Here is a 19,773-nt window from a genome sequence, read left to right on the forward strand (position 1 = left end):
CTTTAAAATTTAGAGTGAAACTGAAGCTATTTTACTAGAGATTTGAAAGGTTTATAGAAGAGTCATGCTGAAGACTGAGAGAAGGTAACCACAGAATTTTAGCTTTTGTTTCTTTACATCTCACTTAGGAAAAAAACACTTTTGGCAAGGGTACATATTTTAAGGCTTGAGAGTTAATAGGTGAACCACGAGTATATATATTTTTTCACACACTAGGACATTTTTATCTTTGGGGCAAATTGAAGCTTTGTCTTCCAAGGCAGGGAGTTATGTGTAACATACTAGAATCATCTTGGTGTATTTTTCAAAATCTTTTTCTGTCCAGAGATTTTGATAGATCATAAGAGAGTGAGTGAATATGTGCTTCAACTGGAAGATAGTTGAGAGGGTAGAGATTGTTTATGTAAGTGTTTTGAAAAACTTTCTAAGTGATTCTTTTTTTAAAATTAATTAATTAATTAATTTTTGGCCGCATTGGGTCTTCGTTGCTGCGCACAGACTTTCTCTAGTTGCAGCAAGTGGGGGCTACTCTTTGCTGCGGTGCGTGGGCTTCTCATTCAGTGGCTTCTCTTGCTGCCGAGCACGGGCTCTAGGCTCACGGGCTTCAGTAGTTGTGGCACGTGGGCTCAGTAGTTGTGGCACGTGGGCTCAGTAGTTGTGGCTCGTGGGCTCTAGAGTGCAGGCTCAGTAGTTGTGGCGCACGGGCTTAGTTGTTCTGAGGCATGTGGGATCATCCCGGACCAGGGATCGAACCCATGTTCCCTGCATTGGCAGGCGGATTCTTTTTTTTAAATAAATTTATGTATTTATTTATGGCTGTGTTGAGTCTTCATTGCAGTGCGCAGGCTTCTCATTGCGTTGGCTTCTCTTGTTGTGGAGCATGGGCTCTAGGCCTGCGGGCTCAGCAGTTGTGGCTCGTGACTCTAGAGCACAGGCTCAGTAGTTGTGGCACACGGGTTTAGTTGCTCCATGGCATGTGGGATCTTCCCGGACCAGGGCTCAAACCTGTGTCCCCTGCATTGGCAGGTGGATTCTTAACCACTGTGCCACCAGGGAAGTCCCTCTAAGTGATTCTTATACAACCCCCAGTTGAGAAATTACCCTGATTGATAAGCCTGGTATAAAGTCGACAGATATGAAATCAGACTTTGGAGGCATCCAGGTAGCCCAAAATGAAAAAAAAAAAGATTTTAAGGATGACTAATTTGAAGCTTAGCAGACTAGGATAGTGGTGCTGCAGTTAACCGAGACAGAAAATACTGGAGGAATATGCAGGTTTGGAGGGGGAGGATGAATGAACAGTGAATATGGTAGTGAATCATAGTAGTGATTAAGATTTGAGGAAGTGGGGAAAATTAGAGTCTGTGTTCTTTCAAGAGGTTTGTTGTTGAAGGTAGGGAAGGAGATAGTGTGAAAGTTTGAGAGAGAGAGGACTGAGTTAAAGAGGTTTACTTTAGGAGGGACACTTGAATGTGTTTATACACAAAAAGAAAGAGACTAAAGATGGTGAGTGAAAGGAAGAGTGAGATGAGGAGAGTGAGGTTTCACAAAACATGACAGGGATTCCTTCAAGAGCATAAGAAGCAGAGTACCTTGAAGGGGAGGATCACTTGTTTACATGAGACAGAGAGTGGGCAAGTTTTAACCTCTATGTACCTTAGTTTTGTTTTTGTTTTTTTTTTACGGTACGTGGGCCTCTCACTGTTGTGGCCTCTCCCATTGCGGAGCACAGGCTCCAGACACGCAGGCTCAGCGGCCATGGCTCACGGGCCCAGCCACTCCGTGGCACGTGGGATCTTCCCGGACCGGGGCACGAACCCGTGTCCCCTGCATCGGCAGGCGGACTCAACCACTGTGCCACCAGGGAAGCCCATACCTTAGTTTTTTCATGTGTAAAGGGAGATAATAATAGTATGTATCTTACAGGGCAGTCATGAAAATTAATTGGATTGTGCTTTTAGATGTTTGCTATTACTGTTATTTTTAAACTGTAAATTTATTTAAGGTAGTTTATTTCTAGTTCTGATTGTAGAATGCATTTTACTTAAATTATGTAATATATATGTAATACATAAAACATCTGCCTTTTTGAAACAATGAATGCATGCAAACTAAATTTTTTTCTCCATCAAAATGTTTTTATCTTCCTTCTCTACCCATCTTGTTGAAGAGAGCCTGGTCTTTGTTCCCCAAATAGTTCTGGATTCAAATCTTAAACTCTTCTAGTTGTGTGATCTTGGGCTGATCTCTTTGCTTGTTTTCTCCTCTTCTATGGAAAGGAATAAACAATACCTATTTTACCAGATTATTTTATTTTAATACTAAATGAAATAATGTAAGTGAGAACACTCAGTATAGTGTAAACTCTTTCAGGGCTTCATAGCAAAATCTAGATTAATACCTTGCTTTGCTACTTACTAGTTTTGTAACCTTAGGCAAGTTACTTAGCCCTTCTGAGTGTCAGTTTTCATTTGCAAGGCAGGAATTTAAAAATCTACTTCATTATATTTTGTGAGGAAATAGTATATACAAAGAGTTTAGCACAGAATCTGGCACATAAGTCCTCAGTAAAAAGTTGCTGATCATTCTAGCAGTGTAGGAAATACTGCAGGATTGGTTCAATATTTTTTTTTTTTGCAAATCTTTAGACTTTCTGATTTTCTGTTATATACTTTATTACTTTATGATTAAGCATTTCTAGGTTCAAGAAAATTTTAGTAAAATAACATTATTTTCATGTGTCTAGAGAGGAATTCTGCATACATCTAAAATTCAGAACAAAACTGGCAGTTTGGTTAGGCATTAAGTCAGAAAATTAAGAAGAATAGACGTACAAGGTGTGTGTACCTTATAAACCCCATTAATACAATTCCTTGTATCTCTCCTTTATATTTATTATAGTTGCAATTTTACACTTATTTAGCTAATGATTTAACTCTTGTCTGTTTCACCAGATATAAATTTCCATACGGTCAGGGACTATATATTTTTTTCAACATTAGATACCTGGCACATTGAGATATAGTTGCTGAAAGGAATGAATGAAGATAAGTTAAGAAATATAGACATTCAAGTTACACAGTAACTTATTTTTACTTAATTAGAAATAAAGTATTTCTGAGCTAGTATCCCTCTTTTTTGCTCACATAGCACCTTGTACTTTGCTGTCGTATGATGATCATTTCATTGTATTACTGTTTACCTGACAGTCTCCCCAACTAGAACTTTTGCTTTCTGAGGGAAGAGACTTTGTGTTCTTTATTTTTGTGTTCCTGATGCCTACAGAAGCACCTTGCATATCATAAATATTTGATACATCTTTGTAGGAGTAATTAAATGAATATCACAAAAATAATCTCTTTACAGGAAATGCTGGGACTCTCTAAAGTACCAGTTACTCAAGCAACACGTGGTCCTCAGGTACAGCAGCCACCTCCTTCCAATAGGTAATAAATACGGCAAAGAGAATTTTACAATTCATGTGGCTATTTTAAGCATCCTATATCCTTAACTTGAATGTAGGGATTCAGTGATACTATATTGTTAAACATTTTTAGGAATATAAATATTGCATTAGTATACTTTTTAAAGAGTTGAGGTAGAATCACATCGCTGAAAAGGTTGGTTTTTCATTATTACAGTGTAAGGAGTTTCTTTAGTTTTGATATATTCTTGATTTTCTAAGTTCAGAAAAACTTAATTTTTGTAGTTGAAGGCAGCCAAGCAAAAATAGTGCCCCACAAACTTTTCATTTTGCCTCCTTACCCTTGTAGTAGCTTTTTCCACTAAACTTACTAATCAGAGGTGGTCTTACTAAAACTGAGTTAATGTATCTTCTCATAATTAATTCAGTAACCTTAAAACTTACTAGATTGGTAAAAGGAAGATGCAGTCTCAAAGTAATACTTGGTTTGAGTGTTTTATTTATAGTAGTTGTACTCAGTGTGATTCTTCACCAGTGGGCAGCATCACCTGGGAACTTATTTGAAAGGCAAATTTTTGGTCACCACCCCAGACTTACTGAAGCAAAACTTTGGAACCAGCAATCTATGTTAAAACAAACCCTCCCACCAATTTTGATGTACACAAAAGTTTGCGAACCATTGTTCTAATGTGTATTCAAATTATTTTTCTCTATTTTTAAGAAAGTGGACAATTTGTTTCTTAAACCCTCACCCACAAACATTTATAAATGGATTTTTATTTAATTTTGTTTTGCAGGTTCTTACAGCCAGTACAGAAAATAGACATGAATCTCACAGATCTTCTGGGAGAACTGCAGCGAGACCCGTGGCCTGTACCACAGGGAAAGAGACCTTTGCGTTCCTCTGGGGTGGCACTTTCCATAGCTGTAGGACTACTTGAGGTAGTGACAATAGCTTTGTTTTGGAATGTAAATGTGTATGTGTGTGTATGGAATGATATGTACAAGATAATGTTGGGTGGAAAAATCAGGTCATAGGACAGCGCATATGTGATTTTATTTAAAGTTTGATCTGTGGTATATCCTTTTGTGTATAGAGAGGCTTCTGGAGGGATATTTACCCAATTGTTAACAGTGGTGGGTTAAGGAGAGTTTTACTTTTAAGTAGAATTTGAAAATTTTACACTTGACATATATTAGCTTTGTAATTAGAAGAGTTTTTTAAAAAATGTTTTTTAAAATTTGAAATGTTATTAAATTTATAGAAAAGCTGCAAAGGACTTTTTTTCTGAACTATTTGAGATTAAGTTGCTGAAGTGATGTTACCAACCCCTTGAATACTTTAGTTGTATTTCCTATAAACCAGGATATTCTCCTACATAACCATAATACAACTTTCAAAGTCAGGTTTTGAAATATATGATACGTACACTGATGTATTATACAATACATAACACTGATACACTACTACCATCTAATTCTCAAAACTCATTCAAGTTTCAGTGGTTATCTCAATAATTTCTTTTACTGAAAGGATTTAATTCAGAGGCATGTATGTAGTGGTTATGTCTGTTTAGTCTCCTTTAGTCTGGTATAGATCCTCAGCCTTTCCTTGACTTTCATGACCTTGGCACTTTGGAAGATTCAGGCCAGTATATAGAATGTCTCTCAAATTAGGTTTGTCTTGATGTAGCGTCACAATTAGATTGAGGTATTGCATCATTGGAAGGAATATCACAGAAGTAATGGTCTATTCTTACTGTATCCTCTCAGGTGGCACATGATTTTCATTTGCCCATTATTGATGATTATGACTTTGATCACTCATTAAGGTGTGTCTGCCAGGTTTCTCCACTGTAAAATTACTCTTATTTCCCCTCCTTTTGTAATTAATAAACATTAGATGGTGAGGATCTTTGAAACCATGCAAATATCCTATTCCTCATCAAACTTTCAATTTATTCATTTATTAATATCACTGTGGATTCGTGGTTTCCTATTTTTTACGGTGAGTTATCTGTTACTTTCAGTTTTTATTCTTTTAACTTTCTACTTTGACATAATTCCAAACATATGGAAAAGTTACAAGAATGGTTCAAAGAATTCCTTTAAACCTTTCACCCAGATTCCTCAGATGTTAACATTTTATTACATTTGCTTTATCCTTCTCTCCAGATATTTATATAGTGTGCTCTCTCTATAAATATAGATGTAGCTATATATAGGTATCTATTTATATGTTACACACATATAAATATTAAAAAACCATTTGAAAGTCAGCTACAAATGTGATGTCCCTTTACTTCTAAGTTCTTTAGTGTGCATTTCTTAATTACATAAGAACATTCCTTTGTATAACCACAGTTCATTTAACAATCATGAAATTAACATTGATATAACACTATTTTCTAATCTTTAAACTTTATTCAGATTTCACCAGTTATCCTAATAATACTGTATATTGTATTCACTTGTCATGTCTCTTTGGTGTCCTTTATTCTGGAACAGTTCCACAGTTTTTCTTTGTGTTTCATGACGATACTTTTTAGGGGTATAGGCTAGTTATTTTGTAGAAGGACTCTCAATTTGGGTTTATCTGATCTTTAATCATGAGTAGATTGAACTTATGCAATTATGCCAGCCTAATTATCTTGCCCTTGTAAATTACTTGATCATTTGCTTGGAGTATTACTAGTATGTCCTGTGGGTTAATTTTCTCTAGTGCCTGGTGATCCTTTTCTATATGTGTATTCAAGTATTTTGTTTCTATAAAGTTTTCTTGTATTACAGTTTTAAGTGTTAGTTTTTTCATTGTTTTGTTTATCTTCTTTAAGAACTCCAATTATACATAAATTGGATCTTTGCTTGTTTTCTGTTTCAACCACTTTATCTCTGATTTTTTATTCTTATTTATTTCGTTTTCATGCTCTTGATTATTTTCTTGCTGTTCTTTAGTGCCCCTTAATAAGTTTTCATTTGAATCTGGCAGTTGTTCTATGCTGGCTGCTAGCTTCCTTCTTTCTTCCTTGTACTTTTCCCCAAACTGCCCTTGCTTGTGTGAAGGCTTGCATGGGAGATAGCTCACTGGGACTTAGTGTTTATTTATTTATTTTTTACTTATAAGTAACTTGAAGTTTGAATGCTTTTTGAGTTCTAGGTATGAAGGTGTGTGGTTTGTATACTTTAATTTGTTCTTGTTCTTTACTGATGTTTCAGCTTTACATGACTGCTGTTACCTCATCAGGATGATACCCAGTATGAAAACAGTATTTTTATTTGTTTATTAATCTAGTTTAAGAATGTTATAGAAGTAATAAGTATACCTAATAAAAACATTCAAATATGCAAGGATGTATAAAAATGAAAAGTAAAAGGCAGTTTTCCTTGCTCTTGCCTAGATTTGTTAATCATGAATTTTTAAAATTATCATCAAAATATATATCATTGACATTCTTTTCTGAAGCTATAATGTAGCTTGAAAATGCACTGTGTATTTTTGTTCAATAACTGCTTATAGAAATTAGAAATAAAAGCATTTCAAATATGATATATAAATATTGTTAATTGTGGAATAGAGTGGTTATACACATAGAGAAGGAGATGTAATTCTTTGTAATTGCAGTTTTGCTGCTTGCTGGGGAATCTTTCATGTATTAAAGTCTTAGGATACCTTTAAATTTTTTTTTTCTAGATTCCCTGTTTCTTTTGGATTGTACTCAGTTCTTTTGTTTATTATAAATTTTCTGAGTTCTTGCATGTCTAAAAATGTTTTTTAATTTTTCCCTCTCACTTCATTTGTACTTTGGGTCCCTGTCTTCAATAGGATCTTTGAGCCATTCCTCGCTAGTATTCTAACAGATAGTTTATTGGATAATTTGATGTAGTCTCATTCTTAGTCCTTTTCAGGAAACTTATTTTTCCCACTGAACATTTTTAGAATGTTCTCTTTAATTTTAGAGTTCTGAAATTTCATTAGGTTGTGTTTAGGTTTGATTATTTTTTCATTAATTATGTTTGGTTGTTGGTAGGTCCTTTCATTAAGACTTCTGTCATTCTTCAGCTTACTTTCTTTTTTTCTTTTTTATTCTATATTCATTAGATTGATGCTGGACTTCTGCATTTCTTCATATCTTTATTTTTTTTCCTCATGTTTTCCTTCTTTTCTCCTATTTCTTAGAGGTTTCTTCAAGTTTATTTTCCATATCTCTAACTTGGTCTTCAGACATGCTTTTTAGCCCATTCCTTGAGGTATTTTTACTTTTGCCATGATTTTAATTCTAGAATCTCTTGAGAGTTGTCATATTTGTTTTGATATTCATTGTAACATGTGTTCTGTATCTTTCAGCCCCCAATTTCTATGCTAAGAACCTTCTCTGGGAAGATTGCCTACTTTTCTCAGAGAGCTCTTCTTAGGAATTGCTAAAATCTGTTGTCATTAGCTGCTGTTTCTGGAGCTGACTGCACTTCTTTGGCCCATTGCTGCTTTTTGTGTTTTTTTGACTCTAAATGTAGAGTTTTTAAGATATTCCCTTGGGAAGATCTGGCTTACTTTTGGTATATATATATGTACATATATATATTTTAAATTATACATAATATATATAGTTAAAATTCTTTTGTCAATCCAGTACAATCTGTTGTTTGGATTCCTCAAAATTTCTAGTCTGCTGATAGTACTCTTTCTTATTTATTTTTTAAACAGTACCATTTATATCATTTCACTGGCATCTTGGGAAGAAGGGGGAGGTAGATTGAAGTACTCAATCCATCAGTTTGAATTAGAAATAAAAGTTGTGCATGTATTTTAAGCATAGAAAACAAAAATAACAACCAAACAGAAAAAGATACCCTCTTTTCTTCTTCTTTTCCTACTCTTCCCTATCTAGTACTAGTTAAGCAGGAGAAACATCCTTGCTTATAGGGATCAGGTTTATAGATTACTTTAAAATTAGGAAGGCATTGCTATTAGAATAGGATTTCAAAAGAAAGATATTCACACAAACATCTTGTTTTTAAATTTTGTTTTAAACATTTGATTATTCTTGGAAAATGTATGCTTTTCTAGAAAGAATATATAAAAATTCACTATCATAAATGTATATCCATATGTTTTCCTTTAAGCTCTTCTCATGAATTACTTTTTCCTGATAGTGTACTTTTCCCAACACTGGTGCTCGTATCATGATGTTCATTGGTGGTCCAGCCACTCAGGGGCCTGGAATGGTGGTTGGAGACGAATTGAAGACACCCATAAGATCATGGCATGACATTGAAAAAGACAATGCCAAATATGTTAAAAAGGGAACTAAGGTAATTTTGGTTTTTAAGTCTTTTTGCCTTATTAGAAAAATTCATTTGATGGAAGAGGAAGAATATAATTACTTTCTGATAAGTCTGATATTGTGATGATCCTGCAACTGCTCCTCAGAATTAGAGAAATAGTCTTTTTCTTCCTTGATAATTTGTTATATTTTTTCTGGTTTTAAATATTTAAAAACTTAATAAGGGGCACCAATAGGTGTCTCTTTAAAAACTACTCCTGAGAGAAAACCTGTGTGTCTTTTTTAATATTCATGTTAAAGAATGTCTTTCCCATCAGGAAGAATTTCTTGAATTTTCCAATTTTTCATTTCCAGGAGGCTGCCCTTTAGATATGTATATTGTTCATAGCTTGAATAGTCCATCATTTTCTCATAAGTTGTTCTCTGTTCATGTAACTTCAATTTTATCTGGGTTTGTGTCAGTACATTTTCACTACTGTTGATTCTTGATACCCTTGTATTGGTTCTGCTTGTTAATGTCCCATCCCTCCCCCCCTTTTTAAAAAAATTGTCTAGAGTTTACAATTTTAGTTTAGTTGTCCTGTATTATCTCATATTTCTTTTTGGTAGTCATTATTATATTTTTAGGGTGTAATTAATAACAGATAATTTTTGTCACTATTAATGGATGCTTTTTTTCCTGTCACCTAATTTCCCTTTTGAATTTGGAGTATTTCTTAGAGCTTCAAAAGAAGTTTTATATTTGTTTATCTTAATACTTTTGCTATTGTCTATTTTTCATGTTACTTGAGTATAGATTTATCCAGGAAAAAGAGTTCTGTGTTGTTCTTCCATCATGTATGTATGAAGAGCAACATGCCTTTCTTCAAGGTTAGCTTGAAATTTAGGAGTTCATTTAGAATGAATGGCATTTAAAGAAAAGAATGTGAGAGTGTCAGACTTATTAGAAGTTATCGTATCATTTTATGAGACGTTATAGAAAATTAAATTAGAACAAATCACACTTAAATTATTATGGATTATTCTTTTAGTATTTCTTAGATCATTTTGATTTATTAATGGCAAAAGATTTATAGGATGATTAAGTTTGTACATTACTTTGATTTGATCTTAAAAAATCTGTTGTAGCATTTTGAAGCATTGGCTAATCGCGCTGCTACGACTGGTCATGTTATTGATATCTATGCATGTGCATTAGATCAGACAGGTCTCCTGGAGATGAAATGCTGTCCTAACCTTACTGGGTATGTATATATGTTTTTACAAGTATTGCAGTTATAAACTAATAATGACACTTTACAAATATAAACCAATAATGGAAAAAAAAAATAGTCATGATCCTGCCACTCCAGGGCAACAGCTATTAACAGTTTTTGATACTCCTTTCAGTAAAGCTTACTTTAAATTTTTTCTAAAATACAGTTAAAAAGGCACAAGTTCTGTTTGAAAAGATCATCTTCATACCCTTCAGTCATTGTTTTATATTATTATTTTGGTAGCTTTTTTGAGATATAATTCACATACTATAAAATTTACTCATTTAAAGCATGTAATTTAATGGTTTTTTTTTTTCTTTTAGTATATTCTACCCATCACCATGATTTTATTTTAGGACATTTACATTATCCCAGCAAGAAACTCTGTACCTATTAGCAGTCACTTCCCAATTCTCCTTCCTCCCCCTCCCCCTTTCAGCCTAGACAACCACTAAACTACTTTCTGTCCCTATAGATTTGCCTGTTCTTGATATTAGGGGGACACCATTTTATCCTTCACCATTAAGTATAATGTTACCTGTGGATTTTTGTAGATGCCTTTATCAGGTTGAGTATGTTCCTATTCCTAGTTTGTTGGATTTTTCTTTGAGTGAGATGGGAAGTCATTAGAGAGTTTTCAGGAGAGGAGTGATATGATCTGACTTAATGCTTTAAAAGGATCATTTGACTTTAGTTGTCTTTAGTACGTAGAGGGACACAGGAATATCAAGTGGTGGCATCACAGCTGGTGAGAAGTGGTTGGATTTGGGGTATATTTAGAAGACAGAGAATTTGCTAGGAGGTTGGATCTGGGGTTTGAGAAAACCAAATAAGTCTAGAAGGATTGAGTTGTCCTTTATTGAAATGGGTAAGACTGGGAGGAAGAACATTTGGGGAGAAGATTAGGAGTTCAGTTTTGAACATGTTTGGTTTGAGATGCCAGTAGACATCCATGGGGAGAGGTTGAGTAGGCAGTTGGATATTAGAACCTACAAATGCAGAAGATAGGTCTGAATTTGTATCTAGAGATATAAATGCAGGAGTTGTCAGAATATTGCTGTGGTTTTTATTTTTTGGCTGCATTGGGTTGCTGTGCACAGGCTTTCTCTAGTTGCGGCAAGCAGGGGCTACTCTTCATTGCGGTGCGCGGGCTTCTCATTGCAGTGGCTTCTCTTGTTGCGAAGCATGGGCCCTAGAGTACATGGGCTTCAGTAGTTGTGGCACACGGGCTTAGTTGCTCCGCGGCATGTGGGATCTTCCCAGACCAGGGATTGAACGCGTGTCCCCTGCATTGGCAGGCGGATTCTTAAGCACTGCGCCTCCAGGGAAGTCCCTATTTTTGGTTTTTTAAAGCAATAAAAGTGGATGAGATTGTAAGATTGTGTAATTTAACACTACGAAGGTCATTGGTGACCTTCCTAAGAGCACTGAAAGTTGACTTAGAGTGAATAAGAAAAGGAACAGGAGGAGGGGATCGGAAGCAGCTGACATAGACCAGAGCTTCTCAGACTTTCATTTCACATGTACAAGTCAGTTGGGTAGCTTGTTAAAATATAGATTCTGGATTTAGTATGCATAGGATGGGACTTGAAATTCTGCTTTTCAAACAAGACCCTTGGTGATGCTAATGTTGTTGGACCAAGGGCAACACTGAGTAGTAAAGGTATAGACAGCTCTTTCATAGAGGTTTGCTGTAAAAGGGAGTGGATAAGTAGGGTATGGTATACGTTGCCATTATTTTAGGATGTTTTACTAGGTTTAGTGATAACATAGATCGTTCTAGATGACATGTTTGCAAAAGTGGAAAATCTGAAAAAATCTACATGCAAACTATTAGAATTAGTATGTTAAGTTGTCAAGACTTCTAAATCAAGGTCAGTGTACAAAATTCAACTATATTTTTGTATAACAGTAACAAATAGAGTAGACCCTGGGACACCATGGGTTTGAACTGCACAGGTCCACTTATATGTGGATTTTTTTCAATATATACATACTATAGTACTACATGATCCTTGGTTGGTTGACTCCAAGGATGTGGAACCATGGATATGGAGGGCTGACTATAAAGTTTTACATAGATTTTTGACTGCACATAAGGGTCTGTGCCCTAAACTCCACATTGTTCAAGGGTCAACTATAAAAAGCAAACAAAATTTAACAGCATACAATCTATAATAGCATCAGAGATAACATAAATTAGGACTTTAGCAGTATCAAAAATAAAATTTCCATTGATTAATTATACCACATCAGTTTTTTTTCTTTTGCCTAATGTAATTTTTGATTGTTTTATTGTTATTTTAAAAACTACTTAAAATATTTTAAAAATATGATGAACAAATACATGTAAATGTTTGGAATCAGGTTGTATATGGATATATGTATCCGCCTTTTAATTTAAACAGTAGAAAGTTTTACATAGCTTCCCCTACTTTGCATTTTTTTACTGATATCTTGGAAATGGGTTTATAGTAGTACAGTTGACCCTTGAGCAATTTGAGGATTGGGGGAACTGACCCTTTGCATAGTGGAAAGTCTGAGTATAATTTTTAGTTGGCCCTCCATATCTGTGGTTCCTCTATATTTGCAGTTCTGCATCCTCAGATTCAACCATCAGTGGATAGTGTAGTTCTGTAATATTTACTACTGAAAAAAATCCGCTCATAAGTGGACTCACGCAGTTCAAAACCTGTGGTTTTCAAGGGTCAACTGTATATCACTCCATTGTGTGGTTGTACCATATTTTATTCAGCTAGTCTAATACATGGTCATCTGGATTGTTTCCAATCTTTTATTATTATAAATAGTACTTCAGTGAATAGACTTGTGCCTGTATTTTGCTTTTTGGTTTTTGTTTGCCCGATTATCTTTGGGATAGATTCCTAATAGTGGGGTGGCTGGATTACAGAGAAAATACATATGTAATTTTGTTAGATACTGTCAAGTTCCCTTGCATTGGGTTTGCACCATTTTCCATTCCCATAAGCAATTATGAGCATGCCCGTTTTTCCACAGCCTCATCAACAGAATATGTTGTCAGACTGATTTGCTGATTTATTAGGGTGGAAATGGCATCTCAGAATAGTTTTTATTTGACAGTGTTTTTTAAAACTTAAAAAAATTTATAAAGGTACATGGTTACTGAAAAAAATTTAACAGTACTTAAGTGCATAAAGTGAAAATGCTCCCAAAATATGCCTGTATTCTCATTCACTGGGTATAACACTGTTAAGTTCAGTGTGACACACAGAGACAATATATGCATATACACACACTACACATGGAGATATTTATTTTTAAGAATGACAATGAATGCTGTGAACTCTCAGATGTCTTCACCAGTAGGGAGAACTGGGTAACTGGGATGGGAGAGACACATATATTACTATGTACCCTTTTGTACTTTTTGAATTTTGTAATGTATAGATGTATTACCTATTTAAAAAAGAATTTTTAAAAATTACTGAGGACAGATACAAGTGTTAGGGGCACTCAGGTACCCTCAGAATTGAGATTATTTGTGGCGTGGGGATATTTTCATATAATTGAGTTTTTTAAATTAATGTTAATATCACACATCTTGGGAAATATCTTTAAAATTTTGTTGGTAGTGTTGAAAAATAATTTACTTTTCTGGTTTTACACATGGACTCTTGTGTCACATTGTTTTTTCCTCTTTCCATGCAGAGGATACATGGTAATGGGTGACTCTTTCAACACTTCCTTATTCAAGCAAACTTTTCAAAGAGTTTTTACCAAAGATATGCATGGACAGTTTAAAATGGGCTTTGGTGGTACATTAGAAATAAAGGTAAGAACCAAAACTTGACATGTATGGTATGTTACCAAGAGAGAAATTTGTAGGCTTGATCATAATTTTAAAACATCATCAATCAAATTCAAGATATGCTTTAAAAATAGTGGTTATTTTGTATTGAAACCTGGAGTTAGAGATTTGTTCACCAGAAAAATGTTCATCGTTAAATGTACAATGAAATTTTACTTGAGCATCTCTAAATAATTGTTAAAACAAGAGGAAATTATATAAGTAAAATTTCCTTTAACTCTATTTTTTGTTTATATAGGGTTTAACTTTTTAAGTATAGGCATACCTCATTTTATTGTGCTTCGCAGATACTGCATTTTTTTACAAATTGAAGGTTTGTGGCAACCCTGTGTGGAGCAAGTCTGCTGGCACCATTTTTTCAACAGCATTTGCTCACTTCATGTCTCTGTGTCACATTTTGGTAATTCTCACAATATTTCAAACTTTTTCATTATTATTATATTTGTTATGGTGATCTGTGGTCTGTGATCTTTGATGTTACTATTGTAATTGTTTTGGGGCACCATGAACCGTACCCATTTAAGACAGTGAACTTAATCAGTAAATGTGTGTGTTCTGATTGCTCCAGCTGCTGGCCGTTCCCTTGTCTCTCTCCCTTTTCTCAGGCCTCTCTATTCCCTGAGACACAGCAATATTGAAATTAGGCCAATTAATAACCCTACAATGGTCTCTAAGTGTTCAAGTGAAAGGAAGAGTCCCACATCTCTCACTTTAAATCAAAAGCTTTGTGAGGAAGACATGTCAAAAACCAAGACAGGCCAAAGCTAAGTCTCTTGGTTCCAAACAGTTGGTCAAGTTGTGAATGCAAAGGAGGAGATCTTAAAAGAAATTAAAAGTGCTACTCCAGTGAACACACAAAGGATAAGAAAGAAAAACAGCCTGACTGCTGATATGGAGAAAGTTTTAGTGGTCTGGATAGAGGATCAAACCTGCTACAATGTTCCCTTAAGCCAAAGCCTAATCCAGAGCAAGTCCTGTCCTCCCTTCAATTCTAGGAAGGCTGAGAGAGGTGAGGAAGCTGCAGAAGAAAAGTTTGAAGCTAGCAGAGTTGGTTCATGTGGTTTAAAGAAAGAAGCCAGCTTTGTAACATAAAAGTGCAAGGGGAAGCATCGAGTGCTGATGTAGAAGCTGCAGCAAGTTATCCAGAAGATCTAACTAAGATAATGAATAAAGGTGGTGGCTACATAAAACAACAGATTTTCAATATAGATGAAACAACCTTCTACTGGAAGAAGATGCCATTGAGAACTTTCATAGCTAGAGAGAAGTCAGTGGTGGGCTTCAAAGGACAGGCTGACTCTCTTCGTTAGGGACTAATGCGGTCGGTGAGTTTAAGTTGACCTAATACTCATTTACCATTTCTCGAGATCCTTGGGCCCTTAAGAATCTACTCTGCCTATGCTCTATTAATGAAACAACATAGCCTGGATGACAGCATATCTGTTTACCACATGGTTTACTGAATATTTTAAACCCACTGTTGAGACCTACCACTCAGAAAAAAAAGAATCTTTTCTAAATATTACTGCTCATTGACAATGCACCTGGTCACCTAAGAGCTCTGTTGGAGATGGACAATGAGATTCAAGTTGTTTCCATGCCTGCTAACACAACATCCATCATGCAGTCCATGGATCAAGGAGTAATTTCAACTTTCAAGTCTTATTTTTTAAGAAATACATTTCATAAGGCTATAGCTACCATAGACAGTGGTTCCTCTGATGAATCTTGGCAAAGTAGATTGAAAACCTTCTGGAAAGAATTCACCATTCAGATGCCATTAAGAACATTTGTGATTCGTGGGAAGAGATCAAAATATCAGTCTTAACAAGAGCTTGAAAGAAGTTGATTCCAGCCCTCATGGATGAATGTGAGGGGTTCAAGACTTCAGTGGAAGAAGTAACTGCAGATGTAGTGGAAACAGCTAGAGAACTAGAATTGGAAGTAGAGCCTGAAGATGTGATTGAACTGCTGCAACCTCATGATAAAACTTGAATGGAGAGGAGTTGCTTCTTATGGATGAGCAAAGAAAGTGGTTTCTTGAAATGGAATCTACTGATGAAGATGCTGTACAGATTGTTGAAATGACAACAAAGGATTTAAAATATTACATAAACTTAGTTGATAAAGCAGTGACAGGGTTTGAGAGGACTGACTCCAATTTTGAAAGAAGTTCAACTGTGGGTAAAACGCTATCAAACAGCATTGCATGCTACAGAGAAACTGTGAAAGGAAGAGTCATTCAATGCAGCAAACTTCATTGTTGTCTTATTTTAAGAAATTGCCACATATATCCAGACAAAACTCTAATTCAAAAAGATACATACACCCCTATGTTCATAGCAGCACTATTCATGATAGCCAAGACATGGAAACAACCCAAATGTCCATCGACAGATGAATGGATAAAGAAGATGTGGTACATATACACAATGGAATACTACTCAACCATAAGAAAGAAAGAAAGAATGCCCTTTGCAGCAACATGGATGCAACTAGAGATTATCATACTAAGTGAAGTAAGTAAGAAAGAGAAAGACAAATACCATATGATATCACTTATATGTGGAATCTAAAATATGACACAAAGGAACCTATCTACAAAACAGAAACAGACTCACTGACATAGAGAACAGACTTGTGGTTGCCAAGGGGCAGGGGGCTGGGGGAGGAATGGAGTGGGAAGTTGGGATTAGGAGATGTAAGCTATTATATATGGAATGGGTAAACAACAAGGTCCTACTGTATAGCACAGAGAGCTGTATTCAATATCCTATGATAAACCATAATGGAAAAGAATATATAAAAAAGAATGTATATATTTGTGTAACTGAATCACTTTGCTGTACAGAAGAAATTAACACAACATTGTAAATCAACTATACTTCAAAAAAAAGAAACAGAAAAAAGAAATAGCCACAGTCACGCCAACCTTCAGCAACCACCATCACCCTGATCAGTCAGCAGCCATCAACATCGAGGCGAGACCCTCCACCAGCAAAAAGTTTATGACTCACTGAAGGCTCAGATGATAGCATTTCTTAGCAATAAAGCATTTAAAAATTAAGCTATGTATATTGTTTTTTAAGACATAATGCTATTGCACACTTAATAGACTACAGTGTAGTATAAATATAACTTTATGTAACATAAAGTTATATAACATAACTTTGTGAGAAATAAAAAAATTGGTTTGATTCTCTTTATTCTCAATAGTTGCTTTATTGTGGTGGTCTGGAACCAAAACCACAATATCTCCAAGGTATGCCTGTATGTTTTTTTTAGTGCTAAATTTGCTTATGTTAGTGCTAGATTCTTTAATTGCAGGAGTTGGTATCTAACTTAAGAGAAACATTTTCTGTTTTATTTGGATAATCAGTAATTGTTTTTGGTAAGTTGTTGATATTATTCAATTCTATCATTCATTTCAAATTTGGGATTCAAGAAACCCAAAGGCTTAGTGTTATTTTTAAGTGTCTTACAAGCACATTGATTTTGAGTTATTAAATATTTCTTGTTAATCTTCTTATTTCATTGAATGCTTGCTATATGTCCAGCATTAAGCTAGGAAATTGTAGAGATCTCAGGGAATATCTAAGACACAGGTATTCTTATAAAGAACTTATTCTTGATAGAAAGACAAGATTAACACATGTGATTGAATGAAACAATAGTAGATTATAAAAGAGCTGTAAAGGTTTAGGGAAGAAAAATGAATGTATGCAGGATACAATTTATCCTAGATGGTTTTACAGTGACTTAGAGTGGTTTTTGAAACATGGCAGAGTTTAACTTGGTTGAGGAGAATGATTTTAGTTGGGAGCCCAGTGTGAAGAGAGGCACAGAGGTGAGAATCAGCATGGTATGTTTGGGAAGACTGCCCAGTGAGAGTGGATGGTTTGTATTGGAATGTAAGTGAAATAGTTTTAATTGTGTGGTTTGGTTGTAGTTTGGAGATGCATGTGTAGGCAGAAGAAGCCCTTATAGGTTAATGAAGAACAGTGTTTGGGGTAAAATTTGTCTTGATAGTGGTATTCAGGATTTGTCAGGAAAAAGAATCTCATGTAAGAAAACTTGAGTTGGGCTTCCAAATTTTTAGATAGAAGATAACATTAGCTTAAATTTGGGGGTTAGTGGAGATTGGAAAGAAACCAGTCTTGGTGACAGATTTTCAATGGGAGTTAAAATAGAAGGTGGTACACCAAAGTGTACTAGAGTCATTCCTTGGTATCTGTAGGGGACTGGTTCCAGGACACCTCCCCCACACCACCACTGCAGATGCTCAAGTCCTCTATAAAATGGTGTAATATTCTTATGTAGCCTACACACATCCTCCCACATACTTTAAATAATCTCTAGATTAGTTATAATACCTAATAAAATGTAAATGCTATGTAAATAGTTGCCTGTGCACAGCAAATTCTAGTTTTGCTTTTTGGAGCTTTCTGAAAAACTTTTTTTCAAGTATTTTCAATCCGAGGTTGGTCGAACCTGCAGCTGTGGAACCCACTGATATGGAGGGCTGACAATATATTCTTATTTTGCAGACCTCAAGGGAAATAAAGATTTCAGGAGCTATTGGACCCTGTGTGTCTCTCAATTCTAAAGGACCCTGTGTGTCTGAAAATGTAAGTCATCTTTATTCTAAAAAGAAAATACAGTTAATTCTCAGGGCAGATCCAAGAGAGACCTGGGGTGGCAGTCTATAGCATTCCTTTCAAAATTATTGTGTGGGCTGTTTTACAGTAGAATGTGGCTCAGCTTCCATTGGTATACCTCTGTTTGTTGTTGTTCTTTCCACATACCCCTTTTCCCATTCACCCCTAAATTAAAACTTTTGTACTGTCACCAGTCTTCTATTTTTTATGCCTAAGTTATTCCTTGCCCAGCGTGCCTGAAAAAACAACAACTATGATTTGGAAATTTGGAGACTCCTGAAAGTCAAAATTAATTCTGAAATTTTTTTCGTTAGTAGAATTTCCGTCAAAGTAGCCAGCAGATTTAAGCTTTTAAGCTTCAATTCCTTTCTTTTCTTTTATCACATCTAGTGGACATATAAGGCACTTTGAAATAGTAGAATCATGTAGCTGTGGAGAGGATGATGGGACAAATAACAAAGTGTGCAATCATCTTTACAATGACAGAGTTTAAAAATTAATTTTAAGCAGTTTGCATGGAAAAATTTATATCTAAGAAGTTTTCTTGGGAATTAGACTGCTTAAATTACACAGTTCTGATCCAGAGAACCTATATTCATATATGCGTATGTTATATGTTAAATCACTCTCTCTTTACACAGATTAAATAGTTGGATAGAAGGATAATGTTAGTTGTAATTACTTCATTAAATGGTGTATATTTTTAAAGTCTACAATATGAAGAACTTGTATCAATACTTTTGTAATTTACTTAGCAAGAATTTGAATTAATTATAATTTTATTTGTGTAAAAATTGCTTAAGTTTATTTCATAGTATATTTATATGATCTTAAAAAAATCTTAAACCTCTAACATTTATTGAATTAGTTAGAAGCCTGAAATAGATTTTTTCTTACTGATATTTTTTTCCACTTTTTCACCTTAATATATATATAGTAATAAACTATATTCTCTGGTTTTCATACATACTATGTTTTATTTTTATAGGAGATAGGAACAGGTGGCACTTGTCAATGGAAGATATGTGGACTCAGTCCCACTACAACCTTAGCCATATATTTTGAAGTTGTCAATCAGGTATGACTTTTTATATTTGAATATTGAAATGTATATTTGAAAAAATACTTAATTTAGGCCATGAATATTTCCAGAGCTTATGACCCAAAGATTATTCTGTTTTGGAGTTTTTGTTTGTCATTTTCTGTTTCTCAAGGCTACACTCCTTGGTGAGAGGACATACTATAATAGAGATGTCAGGGAAACCTGCAAATGCCCAACCTTGGGCAACCCAACTTTTAGTAT

At 34.9% G+C, this 19,773-nt stretch overlaps 1 protein-coding gene across 1 annotated transcript in view; it reads left to right on the forward strand.

Moving 5' to 3' along the window:
* The window catches only part of SEC23A (SEC23 homolog A, COPII coat complex component), a 65,392-nt gene that overhangs the window by 8,963 nt on the left and 36,656 nt on the right, over positions 1 to 19,773 (forward strand). The window contains exons 6-12 of the mRNA XM_067737242.1: positions 3,367 to 3,446; positions 4,222 to 4,366; positions 8,576 to 8,734; positions 9,835 to 9,950; positions 13,653 to 13,776; positions 18,360 to 18,440; positions 19,459 to 19,548. Coding sequence (XP_067593343.1) covers positions 3,367 to 3,446; positions 4,222 to 4,366; positions 8,576 to 8,734; positions 9,835 to 9,950; positions 13,653 to 13,776; positions 18,360 to 18,440; positions 19,459 to 19,548 — 795 coding nt within the window. The remainder of the gene's footprint in view (positions 1 to 3,366; positions 3,447 to 4,221; positions 4,367 to 8,575; positions 8,735 to 9,834; positions 9,951 to 13,652; positions 13,777 to 18,359; positions 18,441 to 19,458; positions 19,549 to 19,773) is intronic.

This window comes from Pseudorca crassidens, chromosome 1 (genome assembly GCF_039906515.1).
Source record: "Pseudorca crassidens isolate mPseCra1 chromosome 1, mPseCra1.hap1, whole genome shotgun sequence".
In the NCBI taxonomy this organism is placed as follows: Eukaryota; Metazoa; Chordata; class Mammalia; order Artiodactyla; family Delphinidae; genus Pseudorca; species Pseudorca crassidens.